The 22,026-nt window shown below is 38.7% G+C and overlaps 1 protein-coding gene across 2 annotated transcripts in view; it reads left to right on the top strand.

The window, feature by feature from the left end:
- LOC115225793 (ubiquitin carboxyl-terminal hydrolase 20) overlaps window positions 1-22,026 on the top strand; it is an 86,264-nt gene that overhangs the window by 3,186 nt on the left and 61,052 nt on the right. The window contains exons 2-3 of one of the 2 annotated variants that reach the window (XM_029796750.2): window positions 4,826-4,895; window positions 11,791-11,892. In XM_029796750.2, coding sequence (XP_029652610.1) covers window positions 11,815-11,892 — 78 coding nt within the window. In that variant the 5' untranslated portion in view covers window positions 4,826-4,895; window positions 11,791-11,814. The remainder of the gene's footprint in view (window positions 1-4,825; window positions 4,896-11,790; window positions 11,893-22,026) is intronic. The other variant, XM_029796751.2, reaches the window with a different exon arrangement.

Raw genomic sequence — 22,026 nt, 5'->3', positions numbered from 1 at the left:
GATTTCTCCCAGCTTTAATAAAAGCATATAACTCTGCCTTTTGGTATTCAAGTGCTATTTTTTCCACCTTGTTTTGCATTTTTGCATTTAAGTGCTTGTTTTGTGTGAGTGTGTACATATATATATATATATGTATTTATGTATATATATATCAGGGACGTGCCACTTGGGTAGGTAAGGTAGGGTTAGGGTTACCTTGAATAAAATAGATGTATAGCAACATTTTCTTTTTATGGAAAAGTATGCACCTAATTCAATAAAATTAAGGTTACTCTCATTACTTTGCATAAAATGCAAAATATTTAATTTAAAAAATTTTTTTTTGTAGATTAGGTGGCATAATTTGCTCCTGCTTTTCAGTCTCGGTATTTAAGCTACGCATAGTACTGCTGTAATACATGTGCTGTGTACACTCCTACAACTCTGTTTTCTTTACATGCTATAAAGGCAAAAGTAAATCTGCCTTCAACTTAGTCACATGCCTGTGTTTTGCTTATATCTCATCATTGTCATTTAATACCTGTTGTCCATTCTGGCATGGGTTGGACGATTTGACCAGGGTTGGAAAGCTGAGGGGGCTGCACCAGACTTCAGGCTGATTTAGCCCTTCCTAATGTCAACTGCTCCAAGAGTGTAATGAGTGCTTTTTATGTGTCACTGGCATGGCTGCCAGTTGTGTGACTCAGGTATCTGCCATAACTATGATTTCACTTGGCTTGATGAGGTCTTTTACTCAAGCACGGTATATTGCCGAAGGTCTCAGTCATTTGTCATTGCCTCCATGAAGCTCAGCACTCTAAAGGTGCTTTTTACGTGCCACTGGCATGGGTACTAGTTATGCAACACCAGCATGAACCACATTGCCTTGTATATATATATATATATATATATATATACTAGCATTAAAACCCGTCGTTGCCGGGTCATAGTGCTAGTGCATGTATATATGTGTATATATATGTGTACATATTACATGTACATCTATATATATACATCTACACATAAAATACAAAATACAAAGTTATATCTTGATATCGCTAGTGATAACAATACTCAAAATATATAACAGACTGGAATTGTTAACCCGTCTCTTGTAATTTCGATCAATTGTATCTTGTCCTCCCTCTTGTATAGAAGTGTGGCTACAATCCAGCCTACCTCTAGGGTGGGGAGGGGCATTAAAAATTTTTTTCCAGGACGTCCTACATCCCAGATATAAAGGTAAAAATAAAATATTTCTATTTTGCAAGTTCGAGTCGAGTACTCCCTTGCACGCTCTGTTGACTCTAACCTTGCTTCTATTGTGGTGAATTTACCGTCTCTGATTAGATACCTTTCATAGTTGCACCAAGACACTTTTCAAAGGTGTTTTCCTCCATGTTGTTTTATTATTACCCACTAGGGGCTACATAGATGGGACAATACAATCGGGAAAATGAATAATGAATTATGAAGTTTGTACAATGTGGTGTAATGCCCACTCGATCCCCGAAATCGAGCGGTTACATTTCGTCATTTGTTTTTTATTCGTCAACAATATTTTCCAAATAAAACATTTTATACATTTTCAACATACATTTCAAAAGTTTTACAAGTTCAACATTTCTTTTTTTTTTTTTTCAGAATTTAAAGTTCTTTTTATCATTTCAAATTAAAGTTTTCACAATACCTTTTTTTTATATATACTCCATTATGTCTACCAAATCTGAGTAAACTTCCATCGTTCGAGGCCACCTTGTAAGTCGGCATTTCATATGTTTTGACACGTTCTTGCCAGCTGCCTCGATGAACGCCTCGGCGTCATTCTCGTGGACGAGTGCACCTGTTTCTTTCCATTCGGTGCCCATCCTGACCCACGTATATCCGTTTGTTACGTTTATTAAATCTTCCATCTCCTCACAGTGCCTGTGATGGATCAACGTTCCATAGTATTTGAATTTTCTATTCGTACCTACGTTTTCTCTAGTTTTTCTCTTAGGACTTACTTCCTTTTTTTTCTCCTCCCTCGGTTCTCTCTTTCTCTCTTTTTGCTTTCTCTTCTTTCTTTTCCTTCTCTTGTCTTTTTGGCTCTTTGTCTGCCGTCTCTCTACCCTGTGCCTTAAGTTCCTTTCCTGTTGTTTCTTTTCCTTTTTGCATACCATCTTTTCCTTCTCTTGGTTCTGTTCCTTCTCTTGTTCTTTTCCTGCTTTTTCTCTTTCCTTTAATGTACTTTCCTTTTCTTTCTCTTGCTTCTGCCTTGGCTCCTTCTCCACTACTTCTGCACCCTGTGATTTTGCTCCTTTTCTACTATCTTCCCCTTGTTTTCATTTTCCTTCAGTGCGCTGTTACTTCCCTTCTCTTGTTGTTTCTCCGTTATTTCCTTTTCTTGTTTTCGCTGTTCTTTCCTTCGTGTTCGTTCTCTCCACTTTGTGTCTCTTTTTGCTCCGCTGTGAATTCATACAGCGGACATTCCTTTTTTATGTGCCCTCTTGATCCGCACAGGTAGCAATTCGGTTTTCTGCCTTCCACTATTACACTAATTGTTTTCTCGTTTTCTATTTCTATTGGAAGGGAAATCTTTCGATGTCTTCCATTGTGGCCATCAGCCACAACTCTACTCCGAATCCCTTCCAATTTACAACGTTCGTCTCCTTAATTGACCCTATTTCTACTTCCTCTTTTGCTGCCCCAATAATGGCTGTTACCAGCATTTCTGTTTTAATATCTGGGGGCACCTTTGGGACTCTTACCCGTACCCCTCGTCTTCCTTTATACGTCGGCCACATGGTGAAATTTTCCGCTTTCAGGACAGTGGAAGCCAATGAGGCCGCCACTTCCTTTGTTGCGCATCTCACCTCCACCGTACCATATTTCTTTCCTCTGTCTACAAAAGTCGCTTTTTTCATGATGTCCCCCAGACATTTCTCTATTTCTTCAATCGTCACTCTCACCAGTTTTCTCGTGTTTCTATCTTGCGTTCTATACGTTATCGTCTTGTTATTTTTCTCTTCTATTGTTTCCACAGGCGGGACCAGCTTCACGCTGTCACCCTCCCTTTTGACGAACTTCTCGTATTCCTTCAATTGTTCTTTTCTAAAGAACACTTCTTTTATTCTAAGAGACTCGTCACTTTTTGTTGTGGCGACCCCCGCGTAAGTCTCCATGACTTGAGGGTCGACACACCTTCTATAAAGGTTCAAACACGTAGCGGCGCAAACGGCTCGCGCGCGATTCAATTTTTTGACAATTTTAAAGTTTTTTTTTCAATTTTCACATACAAAATAACTCACAACACACGTGGATAGATTTCCTCCATGTGTTCAAATCTTTTTTTTACATTGTATACTTATAGACAACTAGCAGTATCGCCCGGCGTTGCTCAGTTTGTAAGGGAAATAACTATAAAGTCATTTTAGAGAGTTATAGCAAAAAAATGGAAAAAATGATGGTAAATTATCCGGTTTGTGTTTTGATTCTCGACCCCATGTCGAATTTATCGATTTTTTTCAGAACTGGGGGAACTTTTCAAATTTTCGCTGCGTTAGTTTTGAATTATGACATTGGCTTATGGGTGTTCAAGTTTCATCAGAATCGGTTGAAAGCTGTGGTCAGGGTGTACAAGCAAACAGACACACAGAAACACGCACAGCAAACGCCGTTTATATATAGAGAGATAGTCTTTTCTTTAATTTAATTTTTTATTATCCATTTGGACTATTCCATTTCTGCACGCTAATTTTATTTTTTATTTATTCCATTCATGTGAAACCACTTATTCAAGTTCAAATCATTGGTGCAATTTATACCAATTGCTATTTTACTTTTGTCATGTTACTTTAGTTTGATTTTAATTATTACTACTACATATAATTCAATTGTTATTATTATTTTTATTGTTAAAGTGAAAGTATCTGACATAAAATAGAGAAACGTTTTTGTTTCACTTTTAACACGTAATACTGAAATAGTGGAGAAGATATGATATTGCTATGGGCTCGCTCTAGGCAAGGAGTTGAACATTTTTTTTGCCCATGAAACTACATGGACCCTAAGTAAGGCATGTGTAAAATTTGAATGGAATTGGTTGTGTAGTTCTCAAGTTTTAGGGAATCGTAGTGGAAAAGATATGATATTGCTGTGGGCTCGCCCTAGGCAAAAAGTTAAAAAATTGTTTTGCCGATGACACTCCCTGGACCCTAAGTAAGTCATGTGTAAAATTTGAATGAAATTGGTTGTGTAGTTCTCAAGTTTTAGGGAAACACACAGACACACACACACACACATTCTCAGTTTTATATATGTAAAGATATATATATATGACAGGCTTCTCTCAGTTTCTGTCTACCAAATCCACACACAAGGCTTTGGCTGGCCCAAGGCTATCGTAGAAGACAATTGTCCAAAGTGTCATACAGTGGGACTGAACCCAGAAACATGTGGTTGGGAAGCAAGCTTCTTTCCACACAGCTACGTCTGTGCCTATATATAAATATATTTATGAAAGGCAACCTTTATGTCCAACTTAATGTGGATGTTTTGTCAGAACACCAAATACTGCATTATTTACCTAGAGAGAACATCTTGTATAAACTTGCGGTGCGTAAAAGCACTCATATCATTGACAGACAATTATTTGCAGTTTCCAGCGGCTGCTGCAGATGATTCTCGTTTGCCAATGATATAGATACGAGTGCTTTTATGCACCAAGGGTCTGTATGAGAGGTTCTCTCTAGGTAGCTATTGCAGTATTTGGTGTTCTAACACAACAGTCATTGTTAAGTTGGATATAAATATTGCCTTGATATTAATACTACTTCTGTCACTAATAATTATTTATATTTTCCAATGTTTCAGATGCCTTTAAAAGCTTTAGCTAACATTCGATCTTCTTGAAGACAGCTGCTGTGTTTGATTTGGTATGTACTGTTGATTATCTTTTTTTTTTAAGTTTGTATATGTGTGTATCTATATATCTTTTACTTATTTCACTCTTTAGACTGCGGCCATGTTGGGGCACCGCCTTGAATTTTTAGTCGAATGTATAGGAATGTCATCCTCACTGTATATGGCTGAGCATTATCCTGATGGAAGAACATCTTTCATCTTGAAACCAAAGATGGTCGTTTTTCTTCTAGTGCTCACTTAAGTTGCTCAAGCTGCTTGCTGTAGATTTTTATTGTTTGCTTTGGGCTTAAAAGTTTAAAGTGGACTAAACCTTTCACATCCCACCAAACAGATAACAACACCCTACATGAGTGAAGACCTTCTTTAGCCTGGGGTGCTAGTGTTTCTCCTTTCCCTACCCACTGTCTTCAGCACTTGACATTTTTTGTAGAGAACCCATTTCTTATCATCAGTCACTATTCAGTTCAAAAAAGTTTCATTCATAAAGGAGAGCACACATTCACTCTCAGCATGCAATTAGACTTGGAAAGTTTATAAGGAACCTATTGACCCAAATTACTGACTTTTCCGATGACACGCAGATGTCGATGAATGGTTGACTGACCAAATCCAAGTCTCTGCTAGTTCCTCAACAGTTAAGGTGGGATTTTATTCCACCAGGGTTTGCAGGACATCCTCATTGAGCTCTACAGATGAGGCTTGTTTTCAAGACTAGTTTCTAGCTCAGAGTTTCTGGAACCATTGTTGACACTGGAGTATAGTTATTGTCCGATCCCTATAAACTGCATTAATATTCTTCACACTTTCCCTTGCGTTGTTGCCTTTATTGAACTCACAAACCAAAATATGGCAAAAATGCTCCTCTGTCATTTCCATTACAGCTTTGAAAAAATAACTTAAAATTGAACTGCATTCTTCAAAACTTGTACAAAAGAATAAGTCCAAGGTAAAATTACTACCTGCTTTTATAGCAAGTTGATGCAGGTAGTTTATCTTGTCCCCCTCAGACTTTTAGTTCTTGCAATTGAAAAAACTGTATTATTTATGGGATGACCCAGTATATGACGGGCTTCTTTTAGTTTCCATCTACCAAATCCATTCACAAGGCTTTGGTTGATCCAAGACTATAATAGAAGACACTTATGCAAGGTGCTACGCAGTGGGACTGAACCAGGAACCATGTGGCTGGGAAGCAAGCTTCTTACCACACAACCATGCCTGTGCCTACAGACACGCACACAAATGGGTGGGGCTGAAAACTTCCTGGCTTTGGGTAAAAGAAAATACAGGAGGGTTAGTTAGTTATGATTTTATTCATCATATTCCCCTCTCAGATTCACATACTCATTGCAGTGGTCCTTCAGTTTTTCTCAGCCCTGTAAAAGAACTTGGAAGGTTGGGCCCCCAACCAGGCCTTTCACAATACCCTTAAAGCCAGGAACTTTTCAGCACCTCCTCCTACATGTGTGTAATAAATATGTATACATACATACATATAAAATCTTCCATTGGTTGTTGTGTGTTATTTCAGGCATTGTTTGTCTGACACACCATATTCAGTTCCTGGGTTGTGCTAAATGGCTGTTAACTTGCTTAAGAGCTATCATCATTATTTAACATGCTGTCTGCCATGCTTGCATGGGTCAGATAGAATTTGTTGATGCAGATTTGTTACAGCCAGATGCCCTTCCTAATGCTAATCCTTACCGTATTTTTCATGGAAGTTTCCATCTACAAAATCCACTCACATGACTTTGGTCAGCCTGGGACTGTAGGAGAAGACCCGCCTGCCCAAGTTGTTGTGCAGTGGGACTGAATTGAACACCTCATAACTGGAAAGCAGTCTTCTTAACCATGTAACCACATCTGCATCTTGGCTGTGTGGTTAAGAAACTTGCTTCCCAACTATGTGGAGGGTACCTATGGAAGTGGTAGGCCCAGGAAGACATGGGATGAGGTGATGAAACATGATCTCCAAATGTTGGGCCTCATGGAGGCAATGACTAGTGTTCGAAACCTTTGGTGATATGCCATGTTTGAGAAGACCTGTCAAGCTAAGTGAAATCATTGTCATGACCAATGCTTGTGGCACATAAAAACCATCTATTGAGTGTTGGGCCTCATGGAAGCAATGTGGATGATGCTGGTGTCGTGTAATTAGCACCTGTGCTCGTGACATGTAAGAAGCAGCTTTTGAGCATTGAGCTTCACGAAGGCAATGTGACTGATGCTAGTGTTGCGCAATTGGCACTTGTGCTGGTGGCATGTAAAAACCACTTTTGAGCATTGGGCCTCATGGAGGCAACCACAAATGACAGACCTTTAGTAACATGCCTTGCTTGAGTACAAGACCCATCAAGCCGAGTGAAATCAGTCATGACAGATACTGGTGTCACGTAACCAGCACCCATGCCAGCAGCACATAAAAGCACCCATTACATTCTCATAGTGGTTGGCATTAGGAAGGTTAGCGAGCTGTAGAAACCATACCTAATCAGACTGGAGTCTGGTGCAGTCCCTCAGCTTGCCAACCCTGGTCAAACCATCCAATTCATACCAGCATAGACAATGGACTTTAAATGTTGATGATGTACATTTTTCTGGTCTAACACTCAAGCCAAATTGAGCCATAGAGGGAGGCCTCGACATCTAGGGCCCTGAAATTAGGATAAATTTTACCTTCTCATTAATTAACTTTGCTGGTTCTGGATTTGTACTTTTTTTTTGTACAAAATTTGATGTTGAGAAAATATGAAGTAATCCTGTTTTGTGAAAGAATATCAAATCTGGTCATTGTTTCACTTAGAATTTAACAATTTGTATTGTGTAATTCATAATTGCTGTTGTTAATTCAGTCTAATTTAGAAGAATGTGTTTGGTTCTGGTATCTATTCATTAGGTCATTATTAAGTGTAATAACATTGTGATGTGACTGTTTTTATTGTTATTTGTAATTAAAATAATAATGTTGAAAAACAGTTATTTAAAAATTTCCTCTTTGTTTGTTGTTTTAGCATGATAAAAGTGCAAGGTCATATTGAGCAAAATAAGGAGGGTGGGTGGGGTAAATTTAGTTTTGAAAAATTGCCAGGAGGTGGGAAATGGAATGAAAAATGGTAAGAACTTTTTCAATTGACCTATTAGAAATAAGTCAAATGTCCCTTATAAAGAGCAGGGAAGGACATTGTATAATATATATTCCTAGCTAGCTTTAAAAGGACAGGATTGTCATGGCTGGAATGCTTTTCATCATAAGTGTTTTTGATCAAGACTGACGAAGAGGTAAACAACTACTAGAATATATTGAATTCCTTTAATAACCAACCCATCATTTTAAATTGACCAAAACTAAAAATCTTCCATCAAAATTTCACGTTAATTTATATTCCAAACATAAGCTTAATAATGACAAAGTTAATTTACCAAATTCTTCATTAATTTCAAAATTAATTGAAGTAAAGGTACACTTTTACTCTTTTACTTGTTTCAGTCATTTTATTGCAGCCATGCTGGAGCACCGCCTTTAGTCGAGCAAATAGACCAGGACTTATTCTTTGGAAGCCTAGTACCTATTCTATTGGTCTCTTTTTGCTGAACTGCTAAGTTACGGGGTGCAAACACACCAGCATCGGTTGTCAAGCAATGTTGGGGGGGGGGACAAACAAACATACATATATATATATATATACACACACACACACACTCACACACATACATACATGTACATATATACGACAGGCTTCTTTCAGTTTCCATCTACCAAATCCACTCACGAGGCTTTGGTCGTGACATTTGCCCAGGGTGCCATACAGTAGGACTGAACCCAGAACCATGTGGTTGGTAAGATAGCTTATTTCAACAGAAAGGGTTAAGCATGTAAGCGCTTTCACATCAGTTTTAGTTTGGCCATCTTCCCAAATGCTTCAGTGATTTTATACAAGCACACTATCCACCACGGTCCTCCATGCATGTTTTTAATTTCTCAACATTTGTCATTCCACTGTCCTTAAAGCAAGTTGTCCACATAGGTTTGATGCTTTCTTCCCCTATTGATTCTTCTTTCAACTAACTGTCATAAGACCAGTTGACACACTGATTCTTCTAGGTGACCGATGCAATGACCAACAATTCTCATTCTTTTCTACTGAATCTTCTCAGTCACTTTGGGTAAATCTTGGTTGTTATTTTCAGGCCTGCAAAATAATAGGACGCTTGGACCTGCCTGCAAATGTCTTATTTTAATTTATGTTCTGCCCATGTGAACCTGATCAAGCATTTCAGCCTTGTTTATTTCTTGAAGTTTATTTGGGTGCGATTTCTAGCAATTCAAGCAACCACATACAAGCTCCCTCATTGACTCAGTTTATTAATTGTTGATTTTAAATTACTTCCAAATCATGTAATAGTGATTGTGGGTAACATGATTACAACAAAGAAATAATTCAGAACTTGTTTTAGTTGTAGTTCATCCCTGATTGAGCTAACCCATAATCAAAAGTGGTCCAACCATGACCATCTCATCTGTTTGTATGTGTTGAGCATTACTCAGTGTATCCCTTCTTTCTCACTCAGTACTCGTTATTTTACCACTTCCAAACAACTATTCCAATAGTCATCTCCAGCATACTTTAGCCCAATGGTTCCCAAAGTGGGCGGTATTGCTCCCCTGGGTGCAGTGGAAAGTTCCAAGGGGACATTGAAGAAAAGTGGGGCAATAACGGGGTAGCGATTCATGTAAAAACAACAAAATAATGTGTTCATTAGGTTAAGTTTTATTTGTTAAATACAATTGCTTTGAATTTGCTTCAGAAAGAGGTCTGTGTTTGTGATGGTTAGTTGGGGTGGGGGCTCTAAGAATGTGGCCTGGGTGTCAAGGGGACAGCTGCTCAAAAATGTTTGGGAACCACTGCTTTAGCTAATGCCTTTAACACCCAGCCATCAACCTCAAAGCTCACTTTGGCTGCAACTTTGCATTCTGGGTAACATTACTCATTCAGTAGACTATACCAACTTTCTTATGCCGGCTAATGTCTTTAGTGACCATCCCCTCTCACACAGCTCACTTGTGCTTCAGGTTTCACACTTAACATCTCTTATTTGTTTGTCGTAAGACTGCTGCCATGCTGGGGCACTGCCTTGTAAAATGTTTTAGTTGAATGAATCTGGTACTTATTCTATTGGTCTCTCTTGCCAAACTGCTCAGTTACAGAGACATAAACAAACCATCCCTGGTTGTCAAGCAGTAGTGGGGGACATCTGTTTCAGACCCTCTATCCTACTTTAACCTTTCATCACTTAGTATAAAGCCACTTTCCTCAATATTACTTCCCCCTTTCAGTTAAGGAGTTCATCTTTTGAGTTACCTTGTGGTGTGCCCCCCACTGTTGTTGGTGCTACAGTAATCCCTCGCCATATTGTGGTTTATTATTTAAGCTTACATCAATTCCTCTGTGGTGTTGTTTTGCATTTATAGTACTGTTTCTACTTTGCGGATTTTCACCTGTCATGGGGGGTTGGGGTTGGAATGTAACACCCACGGTAGACAAGGAATTACTGTATTTAAAAAGTATCCAGTACATTCTATAAAGTGGTTTGCATTAGGAATGGCATCCAGCCACAAAGAGAACCATGCCAAAGCTGATATTGGAGCTAGGTGCAGTTCTCTGGCTTGTCAGCTTCTGTTGAACCATCCAACCCATGCCAACATGGAAAAACAGGCATTAAAAGATGATGAATATCAGTTAGAAATTTTGGCATAAGGCCAGGAACTTTACGGGTTTGGGTAAGTCAATTGTGTTGACCCCAGTGCTTCATTGGTACTAATTTTATTGATCCCAAAGGAATGAAAGGCAAAGTCCATCTTAGCAGCATTTGAACTCAGAATGTAAAGATGGACAACATGCTGCTAAGCATTTTGCCCAATGTTCTAACAATTTTGCTAGCTCGCTACCTAAATAATAATAATAATAATAATGGTTGCAAATTTTGCCACAAGGGTAACCATTTTGGGGGAAGTGATAAGTCGATTACATTGATCCCAGTATTCAACTGGTACTTAATTTATCGACCCTGAAAGGATGAAAGGTAAAGTTGACCTCGGCGCAATTTGAACTCAGAATGTAGTGATGGGTGAAATACTAAGCATTTTGTCCAGCATGCTAACAATTCTGCCAGCTCACCACAAGATTATTATTAATAATAATAATAATAATCCTTTCTACTAGAGGCACAAGGCCTGAAATTTTTGGGAAGGAGACTAGTTGAATACATCGACTCCAGTGTTTTACTGGTACTTAATTTATCGACCCCTGAAATGATGAAAGGTAAGACATATGAAATGCCACAAAGCATTTTACCTGGCATGCTAACGATTCTGCCAGCTCACCACCTTGATAATAATAATAATCTTTTCTACTGGAGGTGCAAGGCCTCAGATTTGGTGGGAGGGAACTAGTCAATTACAGCAACTCCAGTGCATAACTGGTACTTAATTTATTGAACCCGAAAGGATGAATGGCAAAGTCAATCTTGGTGGAATTTGAACTCAGAAGGTAGCAACTGGTGAAGTACCGCTAAGCATTTCATCCAGTTTGCTGCCTTAATAATAATGATAGTAAAGATAATGATTTCAAATTTTGGCACAAGGCCAGCAATTTTTAGGGTGGGTGTAAGTCAATTACATAGACCCCAGTGCTCAACTGGTACTTATTTTGTTGGCCCTTAAAAGGATGAAAGGCAAAGTCTACCTTGGTGAGACGTACAAAATGCCTTTATGATGATGATGATGGTGAACATTGCTACTTATTTGTGTGTGTTATAATATTTTAGAAACTAACAAACCAAAAAATTCATTATGATTAACATAGATGCTTGCTAATTTTTATTCGTTTTTTTTTTTTCTTGCAGTGTGTCCAAGCGAAGCCAGCTATAATGCGCCAGTCATCCAATTGTCCACATGTTCATGTGATCAGCGAAAACCAGTCGTGGGAAATATGCAAGAAACATGATGTTAGTATTTATTTTGACTGCTGTCTGTCTTTGGAACCAGTTTCTTTTTTTTTTTTTTTTTTTTTTAAAGTCAAGTTGGATCATGCAATAATTCTTCACCCAATTTGCATCCTTCATGAACATCACATCCATGCAAGCACAGTTTTCCTTGTCTGACATTACTCATCAGTTTTGCCTTTCACCCTTTCAAGGTTGATAAAATAATGTACCAGTCATACACTGAGGTTCGATGTAATTGACTAAACACCTTCCTCAACTTTCAGGTGTTGGATTGGAATAACATGCCCCAGAAGTAACCCACAATGCTCTGCTACACAGAATGCATTAACTCTCTCTATTTACTCTCTTGTTTCAGTCATTTGACTGTGGCCATGCTAGAGCACCACTTTTAGTCGAGCAAATCAACCCCAGGACTTATTCTTTGTAAGCCTAGTACTTATTCTATTGGTCTCTTTTGCCGAACCGCTAAGTTATGGGGATGGAAACACACCAGCACCGGTTGTCAAGCGGTGAGCTGGTAGAAATGTTAGTATGCCGGGTGAAATGCTTAGCGGTATTTCGTCTGCCACTACGTTCTGAGTTCAAATTCCGCCGAGGTCAACTTTGCCTTTCATTCTTTCGGGGTCGATAAATTAAGTACCAGTTACGCACTGGGGTCGATGTAATCGACTTAATCCATTTGTCTGTCCTTGTTTGTCCTCTCTGTGTTTAGCCCCTTGTGAGTAATAAAGAAATGGGTTGTCAAGCGATGTTGAGGGGACAAACACACACATACATATATACGACAGGCTTCTTTCAGGTTCTGTCTACCAAATCCACTCACAAGGCTTTGGTCGGCCCGAGGCTATAATAGAAGACACTTGCCCAAGGTGCTACGCAGTGGGACTGAACCCGGAACCATGTGGTTGGTAAGCAAGCTACTTATTACACAGCTACTCCTGTTGCTTGTGTTTATATGACTGTTGGAAGGCTGTGTATTTTTTATGCAGTTCTACATATTCATTCCCATTGACTCAAGGCCGCTTCTTTCAATGCTCCACCCCTCTCAAAGGATCTTTTGCTTGTGAGTTACTCAGTGATCCTACCAATACTGTTGCCATGTAAAAAAAAACAAAAAAACATCCAGTCCACCTTGTAAAGTGGTTGGTGTTAGGCATGCAGCTGTGTTGGTGCCACATAAAATGCACTCAGTCCACTCTGTTGGTGATTGGTGTTAGGAAAGGCATCCAGCTATACAAACCGTGCCAAAACAGACATAGAATTCTGATGCAGTTTTCTGCTTGGCCAGTTTTGGTGAAACCATTCAACCCATTCCAGAATGGAAGGAGGACGTTAAATGACAATGATGATGATGGTGTGCCTGTAGTAGAAAGGATTATTATTAACACTGTCATATCACTAATATACTCTTTAACCAGTTCTGAGTTCTCACAGATGAGAGACACACATTGAATATTTTGTACTATTCATATTTGTCGATCTATATTCTAATCCCTCACGAATCGGTGTTGCCTTTTTTTTTTCCTTTTCTCTTTTTTCATCTTTTGCACATCCTCTGCATTCAACATCCATATCTCACCACCATGTAATCCTACACTTTGCCTACAAGCAAAGTGTGATATTGTAATCATTCTTCACTTGAAGATGGAAACCTTTTATTGCCAGCATAGGTAATAGTTCCCCCTTGTACCTCTGGTTCCTATGTAAATCTTTATTTTTTTATATCTGTTACTTGTTTCAGTCATTTAACTGGCCATGCTGGGGCACCACCTTGAAAACCTTTTAGTCAAATGAATTAAACCCAGTACCTTTAAAAAAAATTTTTTAAAGTCTGGTATTTATTCTATTAGTTTCTTTTTCTGAACTGCTAAGTTACAGGAATGTAAGCACACCAACAACAGTTGTCAAGTGGTGGGGGACATACAGACACAAAGATGCACACACACATAGTGAACTTCTTTTCAGTTTCCATCTACCAAATCCACCTGGAACCATGTGGTTGGGAAGCAAGCTTCTTACCACCCAGCCATGTCTGCTCCTATTCATTGTTATAATTTTAATCACTCTATTTTTACAACACTCACTCCCACTGCTGAATCTGTTGCCTAGGTAACAGACCCTGTCAACCCCTTCTAAGTACAATCAGTTACAATATTACATTTCAGTGATACTCTTTTTCTAATTACTTCTGTATATCTGTTGCTTATGTGCACCTTCTTCTCTTTCAGCCTGCTTTGCATCTCACTGCATCTTTTGTGCACCTTTTGTTTACATTGCATAATCAGTATGGGGTTGTGGGTTTATTCATGCAAATACCACCACTAATTTACCATGGTAACTCTCCCTCCCACCAAAGATGAATGTTGAACTAAAATCTTGTTGATGATGGTTCTTGCAGATAGGGAGAAAATGCCAAGCCACACATGAGAAAATACCCAGTTCTTAACACTGGAGAAAGTACACAGCTTATACACTGGAGAAAGCTAACTCTCACTCACTCACTCTCTCTCTCTCTCACTCACTCTCACTCACTCTCTCTCTCACTCACTCTCTCTCTCACTCTCTCTCACTCACTCTCTCTCTCTCACTCACTCTCTCTCTCTCTCACTCACTCACTCACTCACTCACTCACTCACTCACACATACTTATAGAAAACATGCATATCGAAGACACTACTTACATAGGAGAAAACATGCACCACATACAAGACACACACGAGAAAACACTACATATGCATAGCAGAAAACACTACACACACTTAGAATAAACTCAGTGTTTTGATGCACCATTTCTTTCTGTTGCAAATCAAATGTGCTGTCTGACTGGTACGTAAAAATCACCGTTCAAGCGTTGGGCCTCATGGAGGCAGTGACAGGTGACGGAGACCGTGCTTGTGTAGACCTGTCAAGTCAATGGCACCCATGCTGGTGGCACGTAAAGAACACCCACCAGAGTCTCGGATTGGTTGGCATTAGGAAGGGCATCCAGCTATAGCAATCTTGCCAATCAGATTGGAACCTGGTGCAGCTCTCTGGCTTACCAGTTTTCAGACAAACCATCCAACCTGGAAAACAGATGTTAAATGATGATGTTGGCTTAATCCATTGCCTTTCAGTCTCTGAGGTACCACAAAATATGTTATGGATACTGCTTTTCTTCCACTGTCATAAATTTCAAAACAGGGAGATAACTATGAGTTGCTTTTTTTTGTGTCTATCATAAATTGGTTTTTATAATGTCTAATACTATTAATTTTATTTACTGTTGAATTGAAAATATGGAGAAATTCCTTTTTATTTCTTTCTATTTTAATTGGTTCAAGCAAGGAGCTGTTGGACATAACAGTGTTGACCTTGTTGCGCTTATTCCTGTTCTCTGTGGTTTGAGTTTAACCCTTTAGTGTTTAAACCAGCTACACCGGACCAAAATATTGTTTTATGTTCAAACTCTGGCCTCTCACACCTATCCTAATATGTCATTGTATAAATCAACAATCACATCATTGAAATCTCAAAGCTATGAGATAATGCATGATTAATTCAAAACAAAGTGAATAAAAAAAAAAATTACATTTGACAGAATAATCTGCGTACCAAATGTTGCCGGAATCAACTTTTCCTTTGATCCTTTTGGGGCCCAATAGATAAAGTTCCATTCCAGAGCAATGAGCTGATGGCATTGTTACAATGTCAGATGAGACACCTTACAATATTACTGTGACTGCTTGTGGTCTGATGGCACTTCCTCTGATGACCTGACTGCCACCCCCCCACCCCCAAGCTGTATCAGATGTGACCTTACTCTTGGACAGTGTTTCTGGCATGGAGGTGGGTGACTTGCTGCCTAGGCAAATGCTAGTCCTGCCTCAACCTACACTGTCAAGAGGAACATTCTAGATATTCATATGTAGTCTCTCATAACCTACAGAATCCCTGGATTTAGTCAGTTTGATTTCACTCCCAACAATTACTTCAATTATTGATTTTATTTTAATGATTTCATTCTTTTACTTTTCTTTTTCTTTACCAGCTTCAGCTTGAGCTGTGGCCATGCTTGGGCACAGCCATTAGAAACATGTCCATATTGGTTTCAAATTTTGGCACAAGGCTTGCAATTTCAAAGAGTGGGGCTAAGTCAATTACACTGACCATAGTGCTCATCTGGTACTTATTTCATTGACACCGAAAAGATGAAAGGCAAAGTTGACCTCAGCAGAATTTGAACTTGCGTTTTTTTCTTGGTTATTTGAATTTTATGACATTTATGAAACGGATATCATATTGCAGACTAAATACTTAAATATTTTTACCAATCCTTCTTCCTCTAGAACTTCCTCTGGAGTTGCTTCACTTGTCTATATTTCCTCTACAGATGGTCAAACAAATAATCTGGTAGGGGCTGCAAAAATCAAGGTCACTGTCCCCCTCTTCTTAATTAATCATGAAGCTTGCTTCCCAGTCACATCATTCTGGGTTCAGTCCCACTGTGTGGCACCTTGGGCAAGTATCTTCTAGTTGCGTACTGGGGTTGATGTAATCAACTGAAGTTGCTGACCCTATGTCAAAATTTGAAACCAATATCAACTTATTTCCAACATCTGTGCTCCAGCATGACCACAGCTCTTGACCTGAAACTACTAAAGAAAAAAAAATAGTTTCTCCACCGTCAGTTATTTCATCCTATGGAATTGTCCCCCTTGCTCAGGTACTCTCTCCAAATGTTCAAACTGCATATGAATCAGAGCAATGTCACTAACCTGTCAAAACTTGACTGTCTCGCCTTCTCTGACTGAACAAACACAATAATACTTCAGTCTAGCCTAATTATTAATAATTCAATTAGTTCAATGTATTCTCCATGTAACCTAGACCTAAATTCCAACATTAAAAGTGCAGGAACAACAAAACACAATTAAAAATGAATCAATATATACTAATATATACCAAATTGCATAATAACATATGGTTGTAGTAGTAATAATAATAATAATGATGATGATGATAATGATGGTGATAATAATGATGATGATGATAATAATAATAATCTTTTCTACTCTAGGCACAAGCTCAAAATTTTGGGGGAGGGGGCCAGTCAATTAGATCGATCCCAGTATGCAACAGGTACTTAATTTATCGACTCAGAAAGGATGAAAGGTAAAGTTGACCTTGGTGGAATTTGAACTCAGAACAGAGTGATGGGCGAAATACTGCTAAGCATTTTGCCTGGCGTGCTAACAATTCTGCCAGCTGGCTGCCTTAATGATAATAATAATAATAATGTTGTATTCAAATTTTGGCACAAGACAAGGAATTTCAGGTGAGTGGGCGGGGATTAGTTGATTACATTGTCTTCGGTACTTAACTGATGCTTAATTTATTGACCCCCACCAAAAGGATGAAAGGCAAAGTGAACCTTGGTAGAATTTGAACTCAGAACACAAAGACAGATGAACGAAATGCTACCAAGCACTTTGTCTGCATGCTAATGATTCTATTAACTTGCAATGATGATAATAATAATAGTAATAATTTCTATTATAAGCACAAGGCCTGAAATTTTGCTGGGGAAGGGGCAGTCGATTACATCAATTCCAGTAATGCACTGGTACTTATTTCATTGACACCGAAAAGATGAAAGCAAAGTTGACTTTGGTGGAATTTGAGCTCTGAATGTAAGGATAGATAAAATGCTGCCAAGCATCTTGCTCAGTGCACTAACAATTCTGCCAGCTTAATAATAATAATAATAACGGTTATAATAATAATAATAATAAGGCGAGCTGGCAGAATCGTTAGCATGCCAGGCGAAATGCTTAGCAGTATTTCGTCTGCCACTACGTTCTGAGTTCAAATTCCGCCAAGGTCGACGTTGACTTTCATCCTTTCGGGGTCGATTAAATAAGTACCAGTTGTGCACTGGGGTTGATGTAATTGACTTAATCCCTTTGTCCTTGTTTGTCCCCTCTATGTTTAGCTCCTTGTGGGCAATAAAGAAACAATAATAACGGTTTCAAATTTTGCCACAAGGGCAGCAATTTTAGGGAAGGGGATGAGTTGATTACATTGATCCCAGTGTTCAACTGGTATCTATTTTATTCGACCCCGAACTTTGACAGAATTTGAACTCAGAACATAGTGATGGGTGAAATACCGCTAAGCATTTTGTCCAGCTCGCTGCCTTAAATAATAATAAAAATAATAATGGTTTCTGATTTAGGCACAAGGCTTGAAATTTTGAAGGGTAGGAGGGTTAATCTATTACATTGATCTCAGTATATGACTGGTATTTTATTTTATTGATTTCCCCAAAAGAACAAAGAAGTTGACCTCAGCAAGATTTGAACTCCAAATGTAGGAAGCTGAAAGAAATGCTGCAAAGCATATTCTGCTATACTCCATTGATTCTACCAGCTGACCACTTTAATAATTCTTTCTACTAATAGACACAAGCCCTGAAATTTTGTATCAGTTGAGTACTGGGATCAGCCTTGAAAGGATAAAAGGCAAAGTTGACTTTGGAATTTGCTATTAAGTGTTTTTTCCAGCATGCTTACTATTCTGTCAGCTTGGTCTCCAATGCCCTGATGTAGTACCAGGCAGTGGCTCTCACGGTTACTGATCTTAAATGATTGGAAGTGTTATCATGTACATTGTTTTGTCTTGGTGTAAAAGATGGGCTACAACAAATATTCTGCTCAACACCACAAATTTGCTTGTCAGTTGCTTGACCTTAACCAGTTGAGCATATTCCTTGGTGGCTGACGATATGTGCATCTCTGATCACGAGCAGAAATTAGCATCAAAGCCAGGTGTTGAGAAGAATTCTTTGGGGTTTGGATAATTCACCTCTGGAAACATAAGTGTGTCGTTCAACATCCTTAAACAACCCTTATTCAGGGACCTTTTGAGCGGGATGGCCCACTCGACCTGACGAAAATTCAAACTGGGCCCCATCTGTAAGGTCATGCACTGTTTATTTTGCTTTGAGATCACCATGTCGTGCACATATGGTTGTGATGCGTGTAATTGGTATACCCTTATCAGATGGGTAGTCATGATGGGTATTCTGGGCTTCATATATTTTACCTCAGTGTTATTTTGATGGCATGCATTGCTCCCTCACTCACTAATAACAATGATAATAATAATAGTTTCAAATTTTGGCTCAAGGCCAACAACCTCGGAGGAGTAAGTAAGTTGATTACATTGACCCCAGCATTTCACTGGTACTTATTTTATTGACTCCGTAAGGATAAAAGACAAATTAGACCCCAGCGGAATTTGCACTCAGAACATGAAGACGGACTAAATACTGCTAAGCATTTCGACTGGCATGTTAACAATTCTAACAGCTCACCGTATTAATAATAATAATTATTTGTTTTAATGTTAAATACAATTGCTGATAGTTAACTGTTAGATCTACTAATCACTTAAAATCTTTTTATGTTATTGTGTTCTCCTGAGAAGCACCCAGCTCTGTCCCTATGTCTGGTACTATTGACCAAATATTTTCTCCCCTAACCCTCTCATTGACCTCCTCTCCTGACTGGCATTGCTAGATGGGGACTGTGGAAGTACTCTGTAGCTGTTTTTTTAAGGGTTCATTTAATATGTTCACCTGGTTGAGCATCATCATCTTTTCCTTTTAACAGAGTCCTTGATGTAAGCATGCAAAATAGGTGTACATCATTACCATTATCATCATTTAACGTCTGTTCTTCATACTGGTGTGGGTTGGATAGTTTGACTGGAGCTGATCAGCCTGGGCTCTGTTTGTTTGCTTTGGCATGGTTTCTACAGCTGGATGCCCTTCCTAACATTAACCACTTTACAGAGTGTACTGGACACTATTTACACGGCACTAGCATGGGTGCTTTTACATGGTTCCAGCTCCCAGAGGGATGTAGGAGTCCTGCTTGTATGTATAGATGGTCACGATTTTACTTAGCTTGACGTGTTTTCTCCAGTACAGTAAACCGCTGGAACTCTTGGTCCCTTGTCATCTCCTCCGTGAGGCCCACCTTCTGAAGATCCTTTCTCACCTCTTTGTCCCATATCTTCGTAGGTGTACCCCTTCCACATCTTCCTTCCACAATTAGAGATCAGCACCTCTTGATGCAACCCTCTTCATTCATATACATCACATGGCTATATCAGCACAGTCTTCTGTCTTGCACACTACACCTGATGCCTAAATACCCAATTTTTCTCTCAGATCACTTACATTCTCTTGTACATGCACACTGATATTCCCCATCCAGCAGAGCTTGCTAGCTTTATTCCTTTCAAGCTTTTGCATGTCCTCAGTGGTCATTGTCCATGTCTCACTGCCACAGTCTGAGAATATTAGAACTTCCATCTACCATTCCCCAAGGTCCTGATAAAGAGTGACAGGCATAGCCCTCTTCACCCTTTAGCTTTTAAACCAGCTATATCCAGCTCAGATATTCTTCCTGTTTTATGTTCAAGCCAGCCAGCTCCAACCTCTCCTGCTTACCCTACTATGTCATTCTAAAGATAGACATATCGTTGAAATCACAAAGCTACCAGATAAGCCATGACTAATTCAAAATGTGAATAATATATCTTGACAGTAATCTGACTGCTAAAATGTTAACCCTTTTGTTACTGTTTCAATTAATTTTTAAAATAATGAAGAATTTAGTAAAATAACTTTCGCATTATTAAACTGGGGCCTGGAACAATTTAGCGAAAAATTTTGAAGGAAGATCATAATTTAGACCTTTTTGAAACAATAAGTTTGTCATAGAGCCTTGGGCAGTTTCAGGTGGTTGGTATCAAAAGGGTTAAATAACTTCACAATATAAAAAGAAAAAAAATTGGGAGTAGGAAAGTCGTTAGTCTAGCTGTAAAAACCATTGTATCAACAAACAATATTTCTCATACCATCACAAGCTAGTGAGGAGGCCTCCAAGTGCTTTGCCTGACTGCCAGTACCGCCTGACCGGCCTTCATGCCGGTGGCACGTAAAAGCACCCACTACACTCTCGAAGTGGTTGGTGTTAGGAAGGGCATCCAGCTGTAGAAACTCTGCCAGATTGAGATTGGAGCCTGGTGCAGCCATTTGGTTCACCAGTCCTCAGTCTGGTGATAATGATGATTTAAGAATGTTATTTCCATTATGTTCATGCATACATGTGCAGCAGTGTCTTTCAATGGTTTTGACTTGATGACAAGCTGGAGATGAAGAAATTACTGGTAAGTTTCACATAGAGAAGTTACATAGGAAATAAATGATGCTTTCAAGTCAAAAATTTAAGGAAAAATAAATAAATTCTTGCTTACCTGTTTATTTATTGTGTTTGTTTAATGTCTGTTTTCATGCTAGTATGAGAAGAAAGGGATAGAATAAGAGGTAGGATTTTTATAGCCAGATGTTCTTCCTGTCACCAACCCTTACCATAACTGGTTTTCAAGTAAGGGACATTTTTTTTTTGTATTCTAGAGGAATCTGAAAACACAGAGTTAACTGATTCCTTGTTGATAGACAATGTGAACAAATGTCACCAGTTGAAACCCAGCTGCAAAACTACGAATGGTGACATTTTGTGACTGTAGCTTCTTGCTATCTCTGTCTACCATATTCGTTTATAAGACCTTGCTCATCCTAGTGTCACACAAAAAAAAGGCACTTGCCCAAAGTACCATGTGGTAGGATTGAACCTGAACCCATGTGACTGAGAAAAGAGCTTCTTACCTACATGGCCATATCTACTTTTTTTAATCACATGTAATTATAAATAACATCTTTTACAGGATACTCAAGGTATCAAGCATGGATTTTCTAAAACCCCAAGTTGTATTTTAAAAATGTCTCTGGTGCACATAGATATCCTCATTTGAAAAGCTGTGATGTTGTGACTTAGTTCCCTTGTTGGTTGAAGTTCTATCATTTAGCTGTGTTGGCAGCAATGACCTAAATCTATTATTCATTGACACAGCTTTTACAATAGAACAATGACCTGTCAAACAAACTTATTTATTCCAGGCGATGTTATTTAAATGTACTCTTTGTGAGTAAATAGCTGAAGTTGAATCAATAATTTATTCAGTGAGAGGTCTCTTAATGAGTAAACAACTTGATGAAGTTATGGAATATATATACTGCTT

Source organism: Octopus sinensis, linkage group LG28 (assembly GCF_006345805.1).
Source record: "Octopus sinensis linkage group LG28, ASM634580v1, whole genome shotgun sequence".
Taxonomy (NCBI): Eukaryota; Metazoa; Mollusca; class Cephalopoda; order Octopoda; family Octopodidae; genus Octopus; species Octopus sinensis.
This window is presented reverse-complemented; position numbering and strand designations above follow the sequence as displayed.